This window comes from Lissotriton helveticus, chromosome 1_1 (assembly GCF_964261635.1).
Source record: "Lissotriton helveticus chromosome 1_1, aLisHel1.1, whole genome shotgun sequence".
In the NCBI taxonomy this organism is placed as follows: domain Eukaryota; kingdom Metazoa; phylum Chordata; class Amphibia; order Caudata; family Salamandridae; genus Lissotriton; species Lissotriton helveticus.
In genome coordinates, this window is record NC_136057.1 from 1,334,079,174 (window position 1) to 1,334,099,203 (window position 20,030).

Sequence of the window (20,030 nt, forward strand, 5' to 3'; positions counted from 1 at the left end):
AGCCCGACCCCGACCTGGCACAGACTATCTGCATTATCATTCTGATTGCTGGCCGATTGTCACATACAAAATGATAATGGGCCAGTTACAGCATTTGCTGGGCCTCCTCCTGCCCCAGTCTAGGGCATGGCATTCTGCTTTTGTTCAGGGGCTTGTGTCACCTCACCAGGGGCCAAGCTCTGGGGAGATTGTGAAGGGGGTTGCATTTTGATACTTCTTACAGGGTTAAAAGCATAGACTTATTATCCCTTGAGTGCCAGCAATATGTAGGCTAAAAACGGCAGTTTAACTTTGGCGATTAATGTATCTGTTTGAGAGATCTGAGTTTTGACTCACCATAAAGTAGCGAAGAGGGACAGTGTGCTTCCAGTGAAGCACAATGTGCAACATGCAGATAAAAGAATTGTTGTTTATGTAGACGGCTCAGTAGTTTACTGTTTTTGTCACAGGGACTCTTTTTTTAATTGCAGTTTGTAAGATACAGTTCTAATATAGCACAGTGAGCTATGAACCAAAATCAAATAGCAGTATGGAAACTATAAGGCATGGGTTTACGGCCTTATTGTATTTTTGTAATCATTCACTATTCTAAGGTTGATTAATAGGGTTCCTTTGGATAATAATTACTTATTAGTAAACACAATCCAACCACTATGTTATGTTTTAAATCCCAAGTTTGTATTTCTCAAGACTAAGTAGTCTTATCTATAATGGTAAGCATTATATGTTGACATTTCGACTCATATATGTTGTAGTCCACATTGTCTTACGCAGAGACACTGGAATTATGCGTCTGGAGAGGGCCAATTTATGCGGCAAGGTTGAGTAAATTATGCAGTGAGAAAAGGCAAATTATGTGGTGTTATGTCTGCACACTTTGTAATAGTATTACTTCATTATTTTGACATTTTTAAGCTTGTTAACACTGTCTGGGCATAGGTTGCACCTAGTGACCGCTGAGCCTGATTCAGGCGAGGTCACCCCCACTCCGCTGCTCCTGCCCGCTGCTCTGCTGCCTCGCTGCCGCCTCGTGGGACTTCCCCCCCCCCCCCCCTGCTGCCTCGCTGCTGACCCCAGTGCCGCCTCTGTGTTCCCCCCGTGTCCGCCTGTCGTGTGTCCAGCCTTTGCCTTCTGTGCCCCCCTACCTTGTGTTGCCTTGTCGTTGCCTCTACCTGCCTTGCCGCCACTACCCCCTGCTCCCCCCCTCTGCTCACCCCACCCTACCTTGGGTGCCGCTCCCTGCCGCCGAGCCGCCCCAGTCCCCCTTCCCGCCACAGACCTCCATCTACCCCGCCCCCCTCCTGTCCATTGGCTGCCCCGCTCCCGCCACCCAGCTGACCCGCCCTCCCGGCTCCTTCTTATGACGCCCCCAGAGCGACCGCGCAGCGGGAGCGCCGAATGAGCGCCGAAGGTGCGCCAAAGGTAAGCCCGTCTGCGCCCGTCCGTGCCTGGACCGCGCCCAGCGCCAGGACCCCTGGCCCCCACCGACGGAAGCCGACCCGACGGACCTACAACGCCACCGAACTCAACGCACTCAACACCGGCCGACCCCCGGGCTGCTACCGAGCCACACCGAGACGCACCCACGAACCCTTCAGCTGCCACTCCTGCAAGTTCACCTGCAACCGGACCCACGCCACAACAGCACCCACCAAGCCGAACTCCAGCAGCACCCTCCTGAAGTGCATCCTGCTCAACACCCGCTCCGTCCACAGACACGCTGTTGAGCTCTGGAACCTGCTCGACAACACAGCCCCAGACGTCGCCTTCCTCACGGAAACCTGGATGAACGCCTCCTCAGCGCCCGACATCGCCATCGCCATCCCGGACGGCTACAAGATCATCCGGAGGGACCGCGTCAACCAGACAGGAGGAGGCATCGCCATCATCCACAGGAACTCCATCCGCATCACGACCGACACCGACGATACCCTCGCACCCGCCGAACACCTGCACTTCCAGATTCACGTCAACCCCAAGACCACCCTCAGAGGCACCCTCATCTACAGACCCCCGGGACCACGCACACAATTCAGCGAATACATCGCCGACTTCATCAGCCCGCACGCCCTCCTGTCCGCCGACTACATCCTCCTCGGGGACCTCCACTTCCACCTGGAGAACAACAACGACCGCAACACCACCACCCTGCTGGACAACCTCGCCAACCTCGGACTCGAGCAACTGGTGACCACCCCCACCCACTACGCCGGACACACACTCGACCCGGTCTTCTATTCCAGCAAGGACATCGCCTTCAGCCACGCCACGGGACTCCACTGGACGGATCACAGCTGCGTCCACTTCAGCTTCAGAAGGACCACGTCCCACCATCACCAGCAACAGGTTCCCCGCAGAAGTTGGAACAAGATCACTGCAGACCAGCTCGCCACTTCCCTGAGCATGAACCCTCCCACCAGCACAACGAACCCCAGCCAAGCGGCCACCAACCTCACGAAATGGATCAGCGACTGTGCAGACGACCTCGCCCCTCTGAAGACCCCGCCGAGCCGACCCGGCAGCAAGAAAGCACCATGGTTTAACGACGAACTCAAGAGCTCCAAGAAGAACTGCAGAGCACTCGAGAAAACCTGGCACAGAGACCCGGACAACATGACTGCCCTCAAGCTCGCCACCCGAAAACACCACCAACTGATCCACACCACCAAGAAAACCGCATTCAAGGAACGACTGGACAACAACGCACACAACAGCAAGGAACTCTTCAACATCGTGAAAGAGCTCTCCAACCCCAACGTCGGAAACAACGACATCACCCCTTCGCAAGACCTCTGCAACTCCCTCGCCTCCTACTTCCACAACAAGATCGCGGACATACACAACAGCTTCAGCACTCAACCGAAGCACGCCACGACCGAACCACCGCCCCCCACAACCACCCTCTGCGCCTGGACCCCGATCAGCACTGAAGACACCGTCCACACGATGAACTCCATCCACTCCGGATCTCCGACAGACCACTGCCCTCACCACGTCTTCAACAAGGCCGATGCTGTCATCGCACCCCACCTGCGGGACATCATCAACACCTCCTTCGACACCGCGACCTTCCCGGAGAGCTGGAAGCACGCCGAACTCAGCGCCCTACTTAAGAAGCCATCAGCCGACCCCACCGACCTCAAGAACTACCGCCCCATCTCGCTGCTCCCGTTTCCGGCAAAAGTCATCGAGAAGACCATCAACAAGCAACTGACCACCTTCCTCGAGACGAACGGCTCCCTCGACCTCTCGCAGTCTGGCTTCCGGGCCAACCACAGCACCGAGACCGCCCTGATCGCAGCTACTGATGACATCCGAGCCATGCTCGACAACGGAGAAACAGCGGCCCTCATCCTCCTGGACCTATCCGCGGCCTTCGACACTGTCTGCCACCGTACCCTAGTACAGCGCCTCAGCAACGTCGGAATCCAGGAGAAGGCACTGGAGTGGATCATCTCCTTCCTCGCCGGAAGGACACAGAGTCCTCCTCCCCCCGTTCAGATCGGAGGCCACCGAAGTCATCTGCGGCGTCCCTCAAGGCTCCTCGCTCAGCCCAACACTCTTCAACGTCTACATGAGCCCCCTCGCAGCCATCGCACGCCAGCACAACCTCAACATCATCTCCTACGCCGACGACACCCAGCTGATCCTTTCCCTCACCAACGACCCCGACACCGCCAGAGCCAACCTACACGAAGGGATGACAGACGTCGCCTAGTGGATGATGAACAGTCGCCTGAAACTGAACTCGGACAAGACGGAAGTCCTCATCCTGGGATCTTCACCCTCCGCCTGGGACGACTCCTGGTGGCCCCCCGCCCTGGGCAGCGCACCCAAACCCACAGACCACGCACGCACCCTGGGCTTCATCCTGGACTCCTCCCTCTCCATGACCAGACAAGTCAACGCCGTCTCCTCGTCGTGCTTCAACATCCTGCGCATGCTACGTAAGATCTTCCGATGGATCCCCACCGAGACCAGGAAGACGGTCACCCAGGCCCTCGTCACCAGCCGTCTGGACTACGGCAACTCCCTCTACGCCGGAACCACTGCCAAACTCCAGAAGAGACTCCAGCGGATCCAGAACACCTCAGCACGACTCATCCTGGACATCCCCCGCCGCAGCCACATCTCCGGACACCTGAGAGACCTGCACTGGCTCCCGGTCAACAAGAGAATCACCTTCCGGCTCCTCACCCACGCACACAAAGCCCTACACAACCAAGGCCCAGGATACCTCAACAGCCGCCTCAACTTCTATGTTCCCAAACGCCAGCTTCAATCGACCAACCACGCCCTAGCCGCCGTCCCCGGCATCCGAAGAGCCACCACAGGAGGAAGGTCCTTCTCCCACCTGGCCGCCAAGACTTGGAACTCCCTTCCGACCCACCTCCGCCTGACCCAGGACCACCTCGCCTTCAGGAAGCAGCTCAAGACCTGGCTGTTCGAGCAGTAGCGGACCCCCTCCCCCCAGCGCCTTGAGACCCTCCGGGTGAGTAGTGCGCTATATAAATGCTTTGATTGATTGATTTAGTATCTGTTTAACACCCAAATATAGCAAGAAGCAACGGAAAGGTGACCAGTCACTTTTTGCAAAGAGCCTTCCACTGTCCGTGAATGTGTTGCTGCATTTAGTAACTTTTGAACCATTTGAGCTAAAATCTACAGAATATGATGCAGATGAAGGATAATGTGGCAAATGCAGCAAATCCATAATTCTGCGAAAATCGCGGCGGCCTGGCAGTTGAATAATTTCAATGGCTCTGGTCTCAAGTAACATTTCCTATACATTTGCTTACTCACTTATACAAGCCACTGTGTCTGTATACTGTGTCTGTGAGATATAATGCACTCCTACACCCTACTGTACTCTAGGTACTTGGAATGAGTAGGAGTGTAAACGATATTAACTACACATGAGAGCAAGTCTATGTAGAGATGGGGAGCAGCTTTGATGGGTGGTACTGATGGAATCCTTGGAGATGGAGGTCTTGGGGGGGGGGGGGCACACAACACATATTCTCACACCAGCACTAAATCCAGCCCAGTCAGGGGCATAGCTATAATTCCTGCAGCCTGTGCAGTGCCCCAGGCCCCGAATTAAAAGCCTTTCAGCAGCAGATTTTGGGACGGCTGGTAGGAAGGCATAGTCTATGAATGGAGGGATTTAATTTTATTGTAATTAGTGTTTCCATAAAGTTTATTTTCAAAATTTTCAGTTAAAGGAAAGAGAAGAGCGCATGTAGAAATGCCTACATATTATGGCCAATGTGCTCTAATCCCAGAATCTTCTGGTGCCACACTGTAACCTGCCAGACAAATTCTGCCGGCTGGAAACGTGGATGGATTTCTCACTCATTATTCGAAAAATGTCCTTTTCATAACAGTGATTTTCTGCCTGTATGTACAAGTCATCTCAGTAGTGCAACCCTAGCCAAAAGGCAGCAGTGCACTGTACAAGGTCCAAGACAAAACGTATTTCGGACACCTGTGCCACATCTTTAAGGATATATTTATTAACATTTCACACAACACAGCTCAATAAGTGGTTGTGTTGTGCTGTGTTGCATGAAAAGCGTTGAGTAGCACCATATTTTCAAAGATATGGTTCAAAGGAATTGGGATTAAAAGGTCTGACATGCAAGTTACTAAGTAAACCCCCACATAATCTCTGTTCACCCTCTATTCAACATCTTCATCTCTCGGTACACTTTTCTCTATCTCCCCCCCTCTCGCCCACCTAGCCATTCAGCTCTGCCTCTCTCCACCCCTCATGCATTCTCTCGGTTCCCCCTACCTCGCCTTTTACATGCCCCGTCTACTATTTTTTTCTCTTTTCCACCTTCTGTCACCCTCACCAACTTTCCCTGTTTTATACTCTTTTCTCTGCTCCATTTTCTTCAATTGTCGTCTTTTCTTTCTCTCAGCAGGCATGCCCTCGCTTCCTTTCACTGCTCACTCTCACTGTTCCAACCTTCTGTTTCTCCCATTCAGAATATAGCCCTCTTTCCTTTGTCGCCATCATTACCCTCTCTTTTTCACACTCGCTAGATGTGTCCCTAAAAATGACCTTTTGTCCTAAATTGTTGCCCTTGATTTTGACCCCTTGTCCTGAATTTTAACTGTCATTGTCCAGAATGTGCCTTCTTGCCAGTTGTTCACCCTACCTTTACTTATTTGTCTTTTCAGGAAATGGAGAGGAGTGCAGGCAATCACTTCCTGATACTGTTCCGAGATGCCAGCTGCCAGTTTCGGGCGGTCTACAGCTTCTCACCTGAGACTGATGAGTTTACTCGTTTGACTGGTTATGGGCCAAAGACCATTACCCGGAACATGATTGAAGGCTTCTACAAGTACAGCTCTGACCGCAAGCGCTTCACTTCCATCCCCAGCAAAACGATGTCCATGAGCGTGGATGCGGTCACCATCCATGGCCACCTTTGGCAAACCAAGAGGCCCACCACCCCTAAGAGGCCGGGCACCCCCAAATAAAGCTGCAGGCAATGGGTGCAGCACAGACACCACTTGTAGGACATTTTGGCACAATGAAGTCAATATGGAGGCTCAGTCAAATCACTGGCATTTACTGAGGGGAAAATCACTGTTCTCAGCTCTCATCCTGAGCCACTGTAGTCTATTTTTGTAAATGGGAAGTAAAACTACAGTTCTGAGTGGCCAGGAATTGAAGATGAAATGTGGAACTGGTCCCCAGTTAAACTTAAAGTAAAAAAGTTCCTCCAGTTTGTGGCTCTCCATAGCTGCCCTGGTGATGCCCAAGACCACTCAAAGAGGACACAACCTAGAGTTGGATTCTGGACCGAGAAACTCTGGCATGGAAGGAACGATGGCTGATGGAAGGACAGTTTGCGCTGTCACACATTTTCTTGCCAGGACTGAAGTGAGGATATATCTAATACATCTGAACTGATCTGCAGCTCGTGACATAGGTGCTGCTGATGAAACCCATAATGGGTGTAAAGCAAGTGATGGAAAATATTGTTAATGGGTGGGGATGGAATTTGTTCTATTTGCAGGGGAGGGTGGGAAGAGCAGCTTGTGGATAGAGTATTTCCTCTTCACCCACTGGCCAGAATGTAGAAACAGCCATTATTAACTTTGCTTGCCAGGCTGAAAGACTAAGCTATGGGGCAGAAAGACAGCCCTTTTCGCATTTTCTCATGGACACTTGTGCATCCTGTCCTACTGCTACAGTGATAATGAGGGGGGCTCTAATGAAATCCATGCCTCTGGTTTCCCATGCCCTCTATTTGCACTAAAGACAAATCGACTGGAACATTGTCCATAGTTTGAGACAGGGGAGGGTTTGATGGGTATTCTCATATTCTTCTGCTGCTTCATCATAATTCAGGTGGTTAGGTGTTTGTGTAAATCATGGATTTTGTTTCACATAATTACCAACAATTGTACATGAAATGAAGAGACACACTGGCCCTTTAAAGGCACTCATCGGGTCTGTTGACAATGCCTTCACACTTTTGTTTTATTATGTGGGGAGAGGGAGCACTTGGTGGACGTGATTTACACATTTCCTATCATCCCTCTCATATGAACTGAATTTCAGGGGTGATGCAGGGAAAAAGATGGTTGCATTATTTATTCATTTTTCCCTGCGTCAAAAACATGTTTTAGATTTTTTTTTTTTTAAACAAAAAGCTAAACCTGCATGTTGTGTAAGAGCGAGAACTGACATCTGCTGTTAGCAGGCTTGGCCAGAGCTTGGCGTGTCCTTCCAGCGGGAACTGGACAGATGATACTGCCAGGCGCAGCACATGAGTATAGTGTACATGAACCATTCCGAGCTTTGCATCTCTTGCCACAAATTCGTATATGATGGGTTCTCCAGCTGCTAAAATGCAGAAAGGGACTCCCAATTGAACTAGCTAAAAAAAAGACAAACAGAAATATGTATAAGGATTGTTCTAGGAAAGGTATTCTGTCGTAATATACAAGACCTACATTACCTCTGTATGTTACCAGGGGACGTAAGTAGTATGGCCAGGGTTGGTGCACCTACAGGTTAGGGGTCTAGAGGACTCCTGATTGAAGTAGCCAGTCACAACTAACTAAAGATGGAAGATCGGGCACACGGACTGTAGATGTGGTTCAGTTTTCATTCCACCTTTAACTCTGCAAAGCTGGGGATCTGGCCACTGACCAGGAAATACTTTGAGAGACCTCACCCCAGGGGCATGGTGGGACAAAGAGTGCAGGATTGAAGCAGTCTGTTTCTTCTTTTGGTTTACCCCATGTTATGATGGGTGAGGTTGAGGGGGTGATAAAGCTACTCCCTAAACGCTCCTGAGAGGCTTGATTAGAGATTAAGAAAAGGCATATAAGCCTACTTTCACTGGCCATTTAGTGTGAAGAGGCCGCAGTTTGTTTTGAGGTAAGGTGGAGAAAGAAATTTTCTCCAAGTGACCCACTGCTTTCCACCCAGCAGGGAAGGTCTTAGAGTGTTGCTGGTAATCCCTCAATCCACTTCTTTTGATGGCACTACAGATGTCCTCTATCCACTGCCTACGAACCTACAAGTGGTGGGCATGGGTAAAATGGAATCCACTAACCTTTGACCTTGAATCAAAGCGTACATTTTGCAACCAACTTCCTGATACTTTTTCTGCACCGGGTGACACGATGTTGCACTCAGTAAATGTATTGAGCTCAACCAAATGTTATTTTTTTCTAATTTTCATCTTAGGTGGCAGAGGCCACACAGCCCGTAATTCCTTGTTATACCATTCCTGTCACCTCCTTCAGAAGTGCGATTTATGATCATATGGATGAGGATAGATTTGCATGCCACAGCGCCTGTAAATGCTTGAATGGTTGGATATACTGAGATCAACTTACTTACTTAAAAAGTGGGCCATCTTCAATGCAGATATCGTCCAAATTCTTTCAAAAGAAGGCTCTCCATCCCAGGTCTTGTTGTTCATTCTGCCATACTTTCCTTCTTCCTGTACCTCTTCAGATTCCGATCCACAATCTGGATATTGAATAAAAGGGTTCTGGCTTTTTTCCACATTGGCGCTGAGGTTACTGTCCTTCCACTTGTGAGTTGGTAGCTCAGGTTTATGTTGAAGGACAGCACAAATAAACCAGTCTTGATAGTGGATAGGTAGGGTGCAGGATGAGGGTGGTTCTTGCCACGGTCCAATGAAAGAATAATTCTTCTCCATGGACCACACTATAACACAACCATACACATTTGACAAATTGTGGTTTGCATGCCACTGGCTTGTTTTGGTTGTGCCTTTACTTCAAGACCAGAATGTCGGGCATAAATGGGTGGAGGTCCACGCAGCGTCTTATCCATTGCTTCTTCATTGCCAATCCTGTTTGCCTCAAGCAAGGTTTTGACCTCTCAGCAGATCACGCTACAGAACCTGCCAGGGCGGATCTAGACGCACGTCTGCCCACCACCAAGATGGAGACGGTGATCTGAATGTGTATAGATTTCTTTTTTGTTTGTTAATGTTGATGTACAAACTGCCATGTGAGCTGCAATGATTGTGTGCAGGAGAATTTGTCTGTTAATTATCAAATTGTTAAAATCACTTGGTTTTGGGAGAGGGCGGGAATCTCTTGTCTTGTATTTATATATACATATATACATATATATTATATATATATATATTGAAGCTATTTAAATGATTTTGCAATTATTTGTATATAAAAAGACCATCACCGATTTGAATGAGCTACAACTTGTCGTGCATTATTGAAGAGCAGTGACGCCTGAGAGGATGCTCTCGTACCGTGTGGGCTTGTCACATTAGTCTTCAGATTCAATCAATCAAGTGACTTGTAAAGCACAGCTACTCATCAGTAGGGGTCTCAAGAGGTTGATGATGGGGGGGGGGGGGGGGGGGGGAGGGCTGCTGATCTGTCGGAGGCACTGTGGTTCAGTTGAAGAGCCAGGTCTTGAGGTCGTTCCTGAATTGGGGCAGTGTTGGTGATTGCCTTAGGTGGAGGGGCAAGGTGTTCCAGGTCCTTGCTGCAAGGTAGGAGAAGGATCTTCCCACGGCCGTGGTCTTGTGGATCGGTGGCATGGCGGCCAGGGCCAGTTGGGTGGCCACTTAGATCAATCACCTGCTGCCGAAGTAGGAGGTGCAAGTGTTTCTACCTTCTTCTCCTATGATGACATGATATTGCTACAATGTTTCAAAAGCAATTCTCCAGGATTTGACAGTATTTCTGTAACAACTATCAATAATTTTCATCGTAATGAGAAAAGGATAAATATTTTCAAGTTAAAAATGTGAGATGGGGACTGAACATAAATGACAGAGGATTAATCCCGTTTCAACTGCAAGCATTTGCTAGACTGTGACCTCGAACACTTCATTCATTCAGGTACTTCCGAACTGACCAAGTTTTTTTATTTTTTTTATTCTCGTCTAACCGTGGGAACGCTGTTTGTGTCCGGCACGTTTGTAGGACCTCAAAAATGTGCTGCCTGTTCTACCCTTCGCCCAGGAGTGGTTTTTGGGATGTTTTAATAGAGCAGTTTATTTACCGAAGCCATTCCTTCTCTTTAGTAACATAGATAGGGGACCCCCTCTTACATACTTCAAGCCAGGGAAAAGAGAGGAAAACGTCAAAGCAACATAATAGATTTCTCTCATGGCCTAAATACTTTTTTATCTTACGACATAGTTCATATACTTTTCAAAAAAGCCCTTCAAAGCATAGCACAAAACATTCTTTATTTGTGTTTTCAGTGATTTATTATTTTTTTGTATTGTATCAAAAAGCTTTTATTCTACTTTTTAATATCTTTTTTCTTTTTATATTCATTAAACTCTTTTCATTATTTCATATAAACATTAAAATACACATCAAATATATGTCTCAAATTAAATATACATATCAAAGAAAACACTACATGCCACACACCTCTCCACACTCACATACTACTCATACATACACTTGCACACACTTAATTTCTCATCAAGAACAATTTTTTTTCTGTAACTGAAGTGACACAGATTATAATGTGAATTTCCACGCCAGGTTGACGCGCGTTTCGGTGGGCTTGTACCACCTTCCTCAGGACCAACAGAAGAAAGTTTGCTTCCTTTTTGTGTGGACACAGGGTATCTGGAATTACAAATATAACTTGATGTACCTATGCCATTTACATATATTTGAAGGACAAACAATTTCATATAACCGTATTTAACTTCACATAATTTTTCAATTGCACTGAAGTCTATGTCCACCATCATGTCGACCAACGATGGGAGGTGTACATCTGTATAAGGCCCTGTATTACGTCTTTTTTCCACTAGTAAAGGCCCACATGAGATTAGGGTCCAAACTAACCTTATTTTAGTCAGGAACCGTGGCTTTTTTTTAACTTCTTCCAATAATTCGCGATGTTATATATATTTCTATAGCGCTCGGCTGCCCCAGCAAAGGGGCGTCCCGGCGCTTACACAAATGAAAAGAGGGTTGCAGCGGATGTTGATTGAACTTTTATAACATAGAGATTTTTAGCAGAAGAGGTAGGTATTTATAGGTTTCCGAAAAGGCAGAAGGTAATTCAGACCGCGAATCTGGGGAGGTAAGGCATTCCAAAGCTTGGCTGCCAAATACCGGAAGGATCGGCCGCCCATCTGCGACAGCTTAACACGGGGGACGACTGCAAGGTTCTGTCCTTCCGAGCGCAGAGTGCGCCGAGGTTTATACGGTATTTATAGCGGGCTCAACATGGGTGGAGAAGCGGTTTTCAGGATTTTCAATGCAAGACATAGGGTTTTGAAGTGTATCCTCTTCTCTACCGGAAGCCAGTGGAGTTTGGTTAGCGTACTTGCCACTGATTGATGCCGAGGAAGGCCAGAATGATCTTTGTCCTTTCTATATTTTGTATTCGTTTGGAGGTGTTTTTCAGTTAACCTAAAAAAGGAACATAAGTTAATCTTATTATGATATTTAACTACACTACCATATTGTTTATAGTTAGAAAACATAACATCTTTCTACACGATCTAACCCCTACAAATCCCCATTACCCTATGATAGCTCTAAATAGTGTAAGGCTATAGTTCCAGCTGTCCCTTATGGCAGTTATCGCTCTGTTGTCCAAATGAACTGCCATAAAAAATTGTTAATTCGTAGCAAGAAACAAAATCTTGCTCCCTAAATGACATGAGTTTACGCTGTTATCTGTTTCTTTAAACCATGTTCCCAACAATTTCTACCATTTACGTGACCTTGCTGGAGATGGCGCTAAGTTAGGAAAGAATGGCTTATGCATCCTTGCGCTCTAGTCATTTTAAATGATACAAGAATCTACAACTAAATATACTTGCATAGTACGATAAATCATCTTATATAGTATACATTGCACTGGAGACCTGAAGTATACGAGCCTATGCTAGCCCTTGTTTCTAGACTCTGCGCATAGACCTTACTGCAGGTTCATAGGCATGTGTTTGCAAATTTCTCCCTACAGCGATGACCAAACAGCTAGCCTCATGCTAGCCCCTGCTTCTATCTCCCTATACATACTGGTAGAGATATGTTTTCACTTATTTCTCTGCAGCGAGCCCCATTCAAATAATATCATACACGTTTGCTAGGATCGTGGACAACCCACTATTTAAGTTGTGCGAGCCAATAACACTACGTACTATCACACTACACGGTACTTACCATCCTCCTTATTTGTTCGTGTTTCCAAGTTTAGTCCATCTGTGACATGCCATAAAACGGAGCACCACCTATACTCCGGTTTAAATACCACTGAATGGCGCAAAATACCAAGTCACGTGGGATGTTACTGCGGGAGGTAGCATCAACCAAGAGCTAGTTTCCTCCCAGGACGCAAACGCGGGCGCCATCTTAGAAAAGGTCTTATACACTATATCGGACTACTTACATTATTGAGTCTACTGATTGCAAGGGAGTACAGATAATTTTCTTTATATGTTAATTTTATTTTGTGACAATAATACATCCATTGCTGGAATATAACATGATATTTGAAATATTAGGCGGGCCATAATGGTTACGAAATATGATGATCCGGGTATCAGATTATTATAGACGTCATTTAATAATCATAGAATCAGCATTTGTTAGACTGTGACCTCGAACACTTCATTCATTCAGGTACTTCCGAACTCACCAAGTTTTTAATTTTTTTTTATTCTCGTCTAACCGTGGGAACGCAGTTTGTGTCCGGCACGTTTGTAGGACCTCAAAAATGTGCTGCCTGTTCTACCCTTCGCGCAGGAGTGGTTTTTAGGGTGTGTTTTAATAGAGCAGTTTATTTACCGAAGCCATTTCTTCTCTTTAGGCCTTTAAACGCAGGTTGGCCAAGTAGTCACCAGTTGCAGCTGAAGTTAGCTGATAAGGCACCAACCTCTCTATTGATACTTTCAGTTAAACTAATTCATTGCAGCTGAAAGGATCAGTACCATATTCTTACTGGTGTCTCAATAATGGATACATAGCAATTAAATAAAAATAGAAAATAATAAAACTAAAATCTTGGTTACAAAACCTCTATCCAACCCATCATCTCAGGTGACTCACAGCAATTTACCCATGATTTGCTACTTATACGTTATTTTTGAAAGGCAGACAGGTCTTATTGCTTGATAGAAAAACAGACTAGCATTGTGCTAGATTATTTTCAGCCACATTTTAAAGGTAACTCCCAGGGCAAGAGGATTTACTTTTCATTTACATCTGAAGATGTTGGATCCCCTATGACATTTTAAACATGTGCCTGTTGCATCCACAATTGACCCCCAATTAACTCCGCACAACTGAAAAGCTCTATTTTCAGGGCTTTGCGGAAGAGCTACTACACACAAGAAAGTAAAGAGGTCCCAGTTTGCAAGTACGACACCCACTTAGATTGGGCATAGACCATGTGATTAATACTCTATCCCAGGCAAGATCATTGTGTACCTGTGGTAATCGCTTCACGGCCCTATCTGAGTTAGGACTCTTTTGGGGCTTTAGAGATTAGTTATCCGCGCTCTTCCTTTCGTGAGTGCCCTGGAGAAGGTCATAGGCCTGAGCTTTTGAAGGAATTGGTTGAAACATAGCTATGCTAAATAATTATTTATATATGGATTAAGGGGGAATAATTCCCCTATAAAATCTGCTGTCTTATTGTTTTTTTTATGTTTGAAAGCTTTATTAAAGTAAATAATCAGTACAGCAAGGTGACATCAGCATAAATAAATGAGGAAGAGGAAATATGAGGAGATAATCATAATAAAGCCGATGGCACAAATGAGGGACAAAGCATTTTCAATTTTAAGAGGGGGGGAGGGGGGGGTGAGAAAAAACCTATTAATAAGTCATAAATGGAAAAATTGCAATAATCATAAACAGCAATCACAATAAAGTACAGTAAATGCACAAATAACAGCAAATATGTGGCCTAAGGGCATTAGAGAAAATATGCATGAAGCTAATAAAACAGCATAAGTGAAAGATTAAGGAATGTACTTATAAGCAGGAGTACAAGTATTCAAGGGGGTTTAAAATTGGCAGAGAACGTAGAGGGTTTCTTTTTGGCGGATTGATCCAAATGGAGAGTAAGGGGTAACCAGTACAAATCAACATTACGAGAGGGTTTGCAAGAGGCTGCAAAGGCAACGTCGAGCCTATGGGAGTGACAAAGTAAGTTCCACCAACATATTATGGAAAGTTTGTTTAGAGACTTCCAATTAGAAGAAATGTGTTGGAGTGCAAGGGCAAGCATGAGGTCTAGGAGACCACGTGAGTGTGGAGGGAGGTCAAGAGATTCTGAAAGACTCCCCAGAAATACCAAAGAGGCTGAGAAAGGGATAGAGAGGTGAAAGATATGAGAAATACGAGTCCACACCTGTGTCCAAAAAAGACGAACTGAAGGGCAGAGAAAGAAAAGATGAAAGGAATCCGCATTGGTAGCATTGCAGGTCCAGCAATTAGCACTAGAAGAGGAGAGAAAGCGAGACAGGGAGAGGGGAGAAAGGTAGAGTCTATGATAGAAGAAAAAGAGGGATTGAGTAAGAGAGGCATTGCGGGAAGTTTTCAGAGATTTAGCCCAGACTTTATCCCAAAGACAAATCGGCCATGTGGAATCTAGATCTTTTTCCCAAGAGAGTTCCAGTTTTGATTTGGGGCGATCAGGAGCAGAGAAATATCTGTAGATAAGAGAGGCCTTAGGAACATTGGATAGAAGTGTAAGTAGAGAAGAGGATGATGAGGGTGAGATGTCCGATTCAAGAGAGTAGTACCGGTCAAGAACAGTTTCCATAAGAATGAAGTATTTCTTTGCAAAGGAGGAAGGACAGTGGAAGAAGGACTGAAATTGAGGAAAGGAACGAGGAGATAAACCATCGAAAAGATGGTGGACCCAGACAATACCCCTCGACCTCCAGGTAGGAAATATTCTGTAGGTGAGCTGCTGCGGCTGAAGCCCGCTCCTGCCCTGTGCTCTCATCGTTATAGACCTGAGGATTATCTGACATGTCCCAGCTGTGCGTGCTTCACGACTCCGATGGATGAGCCTTTACTCACTCCTGCCTCTGTCCCTTCGGAACCCTGCCCTCTATTAACATCTAAAAACCCTAGCGAGTCCGGTCTCCTTCTCAACGCTCGCTCGCTTATTAAAAACAACGTCGCATTCAAGGAATTGGTCTTAGATAAGACTCCTTCCTGGGTCTTTATTACCGAGACCTGGGCCAAAGACTCTTCCGGTCCTGATCTGGTTGAAGCGGTCCCTGAGGGCTACTGCCTTACTCGCTTGGACAGATCAGGCCGTGTTGGCGGTGGACTGGCCATTCTTTATCGGGACATATTTCACTGTCACACTATACCCCTTTCTAATACTAAGGACACATTTCAGGTCTTATATTTTTCCCTCTCGGATTCTGCTAACCCAGCATTCAATGGAATCTTGATATACCGCCCCCCTGGTCCAAGAGCAGGCTTTGGGCTGAAACTGATGCAGGTTCTGGAACCCTATTTTGGCCTACAAAATCTGACCATCCTAGGTGATTTTAATTTTCACCTTGAGCTACTGGAGGCTCACGACACGATCTCCTTGGTAGAAATTATGTCAGCCTGCGGACTCACCCAGCTGGTGAACGGTCCCACTCACCGAGCGGGCCACACGCTTGATGGCATCTTTTCCAACGATCCTAGGTTGACAGTTGCTAGCCCTTTTCACCGCTCCTGGTCGGACCATCTGGCCGTTCCCTTCAACCTGCTGTATCCCGCACAGGGCTATATTAGAAGGGCCTCGAGCACCACGGAAGTGCGAAGGAACCTTAAAAAGATCAGGGATGACTCCTTCCTCCCATGGACAAATAGGTTGTCCATTCCTCGGGAGGCAGATACCTCCACTGCAGTCACTCTATTTGAAAGTACCATTGCTGAAGCCATGAAGGAGCTTGCTCCCGCAAGGCCCTGCTATTCTGCAAGGAAAAGACCCTCCGCCCCCTGGTTCTCCGAACAACTCCGGCTTCGGAGACAGGAAGTAAGAAGACAGGAGCGCGCATGGCACTCTAGCGGGGCCTCTAAAGACAGAGAAGCCCATAGGGTCTTGCTTAAAAACTACAAACTTGAAGTCATTAAGACCAAGCAGGAATACTTCACGGCACTCACCTCCTCAGTGTCATCTCCTAGAGAACTCTTTAGGATTGTCGATTCCCTTACGACACTTCAGACACCGGATCCTGTGGTTGCCTCCCAGGACCTGTGCAACAAGATAGCGGCCTTTTTCCAGTCTAAAATCGCTGACATCTACGCTGCTCTGGAGGTCCAAAAATCCCTTACCACCGTCCCTCTGTTGCCTGCCCTCCCTGAACACAGTGTTGCGGTATCCTCTCCACATCAGGCATTGACTTCCTTTCCTCCTCTTTCCTGTCAGGATCTTGAAATCCTGCTTGATAAAACCAAATCTGGTTCTCCGCTGGATGCCTGTCCGCTAAAGATCCTCAAGCAGTGCAGAGAATCTCTCCTTCCTCCTCTGGTTGACATCATGAACAGAGCGATGAAGGAAGGCATTTTTCCCCAACAGTGGAAAAATGCTGTTGTAAAACCCTTGCTTAAAAAGCCTTCTCTGGACCCCGGGGTGTTAAAGAACTTTCGCCCCATTTCACTGCTCCCGGCTCCCGCAAAGATGCTCGAAGCCTATTTAAATAAACATCTGGCTGCATTTGTGGAGAGTTCGGGCTGTCTGGATCTTTCCCAGCATGGGTTCAGGAGGGAACATAGCACCGAGTCTGCCCTCACCATAGTGCTGGATACCATCCGCACCAGAGTTGATGAGGGTCAGACCTCCCTCCTGATCCTTTTAGATCTCACTGCGGCCTTCGACACCCTTTCTCCTGCGGTATTAACATCTCGCCTAAGGGAAATTGGGGTCTGCGGGTCTGCTCTGGGACTTCTTTCCTCTTTTCTCGACCACAGAGAACAAAGGATAATGCTGGGCTCATTCCTATCTCCATCCCTGTCTGTGCAATGTGGGGTCCCCCAAGGGTCAGCGCTTAGCCCTACCCTTTTTAATATCTACGTGACCCCCCTTGCCAGACTTATTAGATCTTTTGGGATGGAGGTAGTGTCCTATGCGGACGACACCCAGATCTTAGTCTCTCTCTCCCAGCCAGCTACGTCAACTGCCGCAAATTTTAGATCCTGCATGGAGGCAGTTGGCCAGTGGATGATCCACAATTCACTAAAGCTGAATGGAGAGAAGACGGAGGTGATGGTTTTTGGCGGAAAGGAATCGATCTGGTCGGCGGAGTGGTGGCCGGATTCGCTGGGTGCATGTCCCGAGCCCACCCTGTCAGCTAAAAACCTGGGAGTTATGATCGACCCCAACCTCAGTATGTGCCAACAGGTCAACAGGACTGTTTCGACCTGCTGGGGGATTATCCACACACTGAGGAAAATCAGGCATTTCCTGTCACCCCAGGCAAGAAAGCAACTTGCTGTCGCTTTTCTGGGCTCGCGTCTGGACTACTGCAATGCGCTGTATGCAGGGTTGAACAAGAGTCATCTACAGCGCTTGCAGATGGTCCAGAACGCGGCAGCGAGATTTGCTCTTGACCTACCTAAGCGAGCCTCTGCCACTGAAGCCCGAAAACAACTGCACTGGCTCCCCGTTGAATACCGGATCCGTTTCAAATCCTTGTGCCTGGTGTATAAAGCTCTTGTTAAACCCAACCTTACAAGTATGGGATCCATTCTTTCTCGGCACAACCCTAGTAGAAATCTTCGTTCCGGTCACAAACTCCTCCTCTCTGTACCTCGTGTCAGAAAAGTAAGATGGGGAGGTAAGGCCTTTTCCTTTTTGGCACCCAAGTGGTGGAATGCCCTCCCTCTCGAAGTAAAATCTAGCCCCTCTCTGCAAACTTTTAGATCTGCGCTCAAAACTCATCTTTTCATACTTGCATACCCCTAGTGGCATTCTGCATTAGTGGCATTCTATATTCTGTATATTTTCTGTTTATTGATTTTGATAGGCGCCTTGATACCTTCGGGTTTAGTTTGCGCAATACAAATTGCTTAATAAATAAATAAATAAATAAATAGGCCAGGCAATGGGTCTGTTTCGTATGAGAATGAGTGAATTATACCAGATGGGTAATAACAGAAAGGATTCACGAGAAATAGGGGCAGTTGATACCAAGGGTCGTAAAAGAGAGGAAGTGTGCCTAAATAAAGGGGGGAGAAGACATGGAGCTTTAGCGGTAAAATGGAGAACTTCCTGAAATGAATAAGGGAGTAACAGGTCACGTTCAACAGAAAGCCAAAGAGGTGAAAAAAGGGAAATGTCCTGTGACAACCAACGAGATGCTTGACGGAGGGAAAAGGATTTGTGGTAAAGACGGAAATCCGGGAAATTAGTTCCACCATTAATTTTGGGTTTATGAAGGAATGAGAGTGATATTCGTGCTTTTTTCTGTTTCCAGAGGAACTTGGACAAGACAGAGTCAATACGACGAAAGTAAAGAGCCGGGATATGGATAGGGAGCATGGAAAGTAAATAAATTAAGATTGGGGCAATCATCATTTTGATGGAATCAAGACGACCCCACCAAGAGAGGAAAAGGGGATTCCAGGAGGAAAGTAGAGCGTCTATCCTAGATATAACTGCGTTCATGTTAAGCTGGACAGAAGAATGCTGTCTTATTGTAATCTTGTCTGCATCACCCTAAATAAATCTAATAGAGAGGCAGACTCAAGTCAATTTTAAATAGTGGGTTTGTGAATACAGATCTGATCTCGGCTTAGAATAGCCCCAAATCATAGCTTAGCCCATGCCAGTAATATTTGTCCTGGGGTAAGAGAAATCTTCATATGATGCATACCACGAAATGTGTGTGAGAATTTGATGTCTTAACTTGGTCAAAACCAAACCCTCTCCTTTAATCCTGTGTCTATACCTATTGCTGGACTTTCATGTAGTAAACAACTCTGACGAAGAACACCACCAAGACTTGAGAAATACATTTGCCACACAGAGTACACACGCTCCCCTCTAACAGCCTGCTTTCCTAATTTTCTGGTATGTCCACAGTTAAAGAAATTAAGGTTCTTGATTGTGAAAACACTATTTCATCCTTTGAGATCAATATTGCACCTCTGGGGTTGCCTTTCTAAGCTAGAGATATCCATTTAGTAGCTCAAAGAAATATTTATACATCAAGAGCCAGCATTCAAATCGTTCCTCTAAGTTGGCAAACTCGGCTGGCTCGGTACATTTTTGGTGTATATTCACAAGCCTGATTCAGCATTTAGTTGAGTACCAGCCTATCGTTGCCACTTTGAAGACTGGTGCCCTGAAATTTACGAGTAATTCTAATCTACAAGGATTCTACTAGTCTAGATATCCGTAAGTGGGACTGGCTGCACTTAAAGGTAAGTGGTTGGGCATACATTATTTAAGGCTTTACGATTCCAGAGTTTGGGAATATGTCACCGGATACCACCAAAGGAGTCTTGCAAAGGCAAGAATTCACTGAGCCCAGTTTAGCTTTGAGGTCACG

At 46.7% G+C, this 20,030-nt stretch overlaps 1 protein-coding gene across 2 annotated transcripts in view; it reads left to right on the top strand.

Annotated features, from left to right (window-relative positions):
- CAMSAP3 (calmodulin regulated spectrin associated protein family member 3) overlaps window positions 1–7,463 on the top strand; it is a 267,765-nt gene extending 260,302 nt beyond the window's left edge. For both annotated transcript variants that reach the window (XM_078682487.1, XM_078682477.1), the window contains one exon: window positions 6,190–7,463. In XM_078682487.1, coding sequence (XP_078538613.1) covers window positions 6,190–6,492 — 303 coding nt within the window. In that variant the 3' untranslated portion in view covers window positions 6,493–7,463. The remainder of the gene's footprint in view (window positions 1–6,189) is intronic.
- Window positions 7,464–20,030: the final 12,567 nt, after the last annotated feature.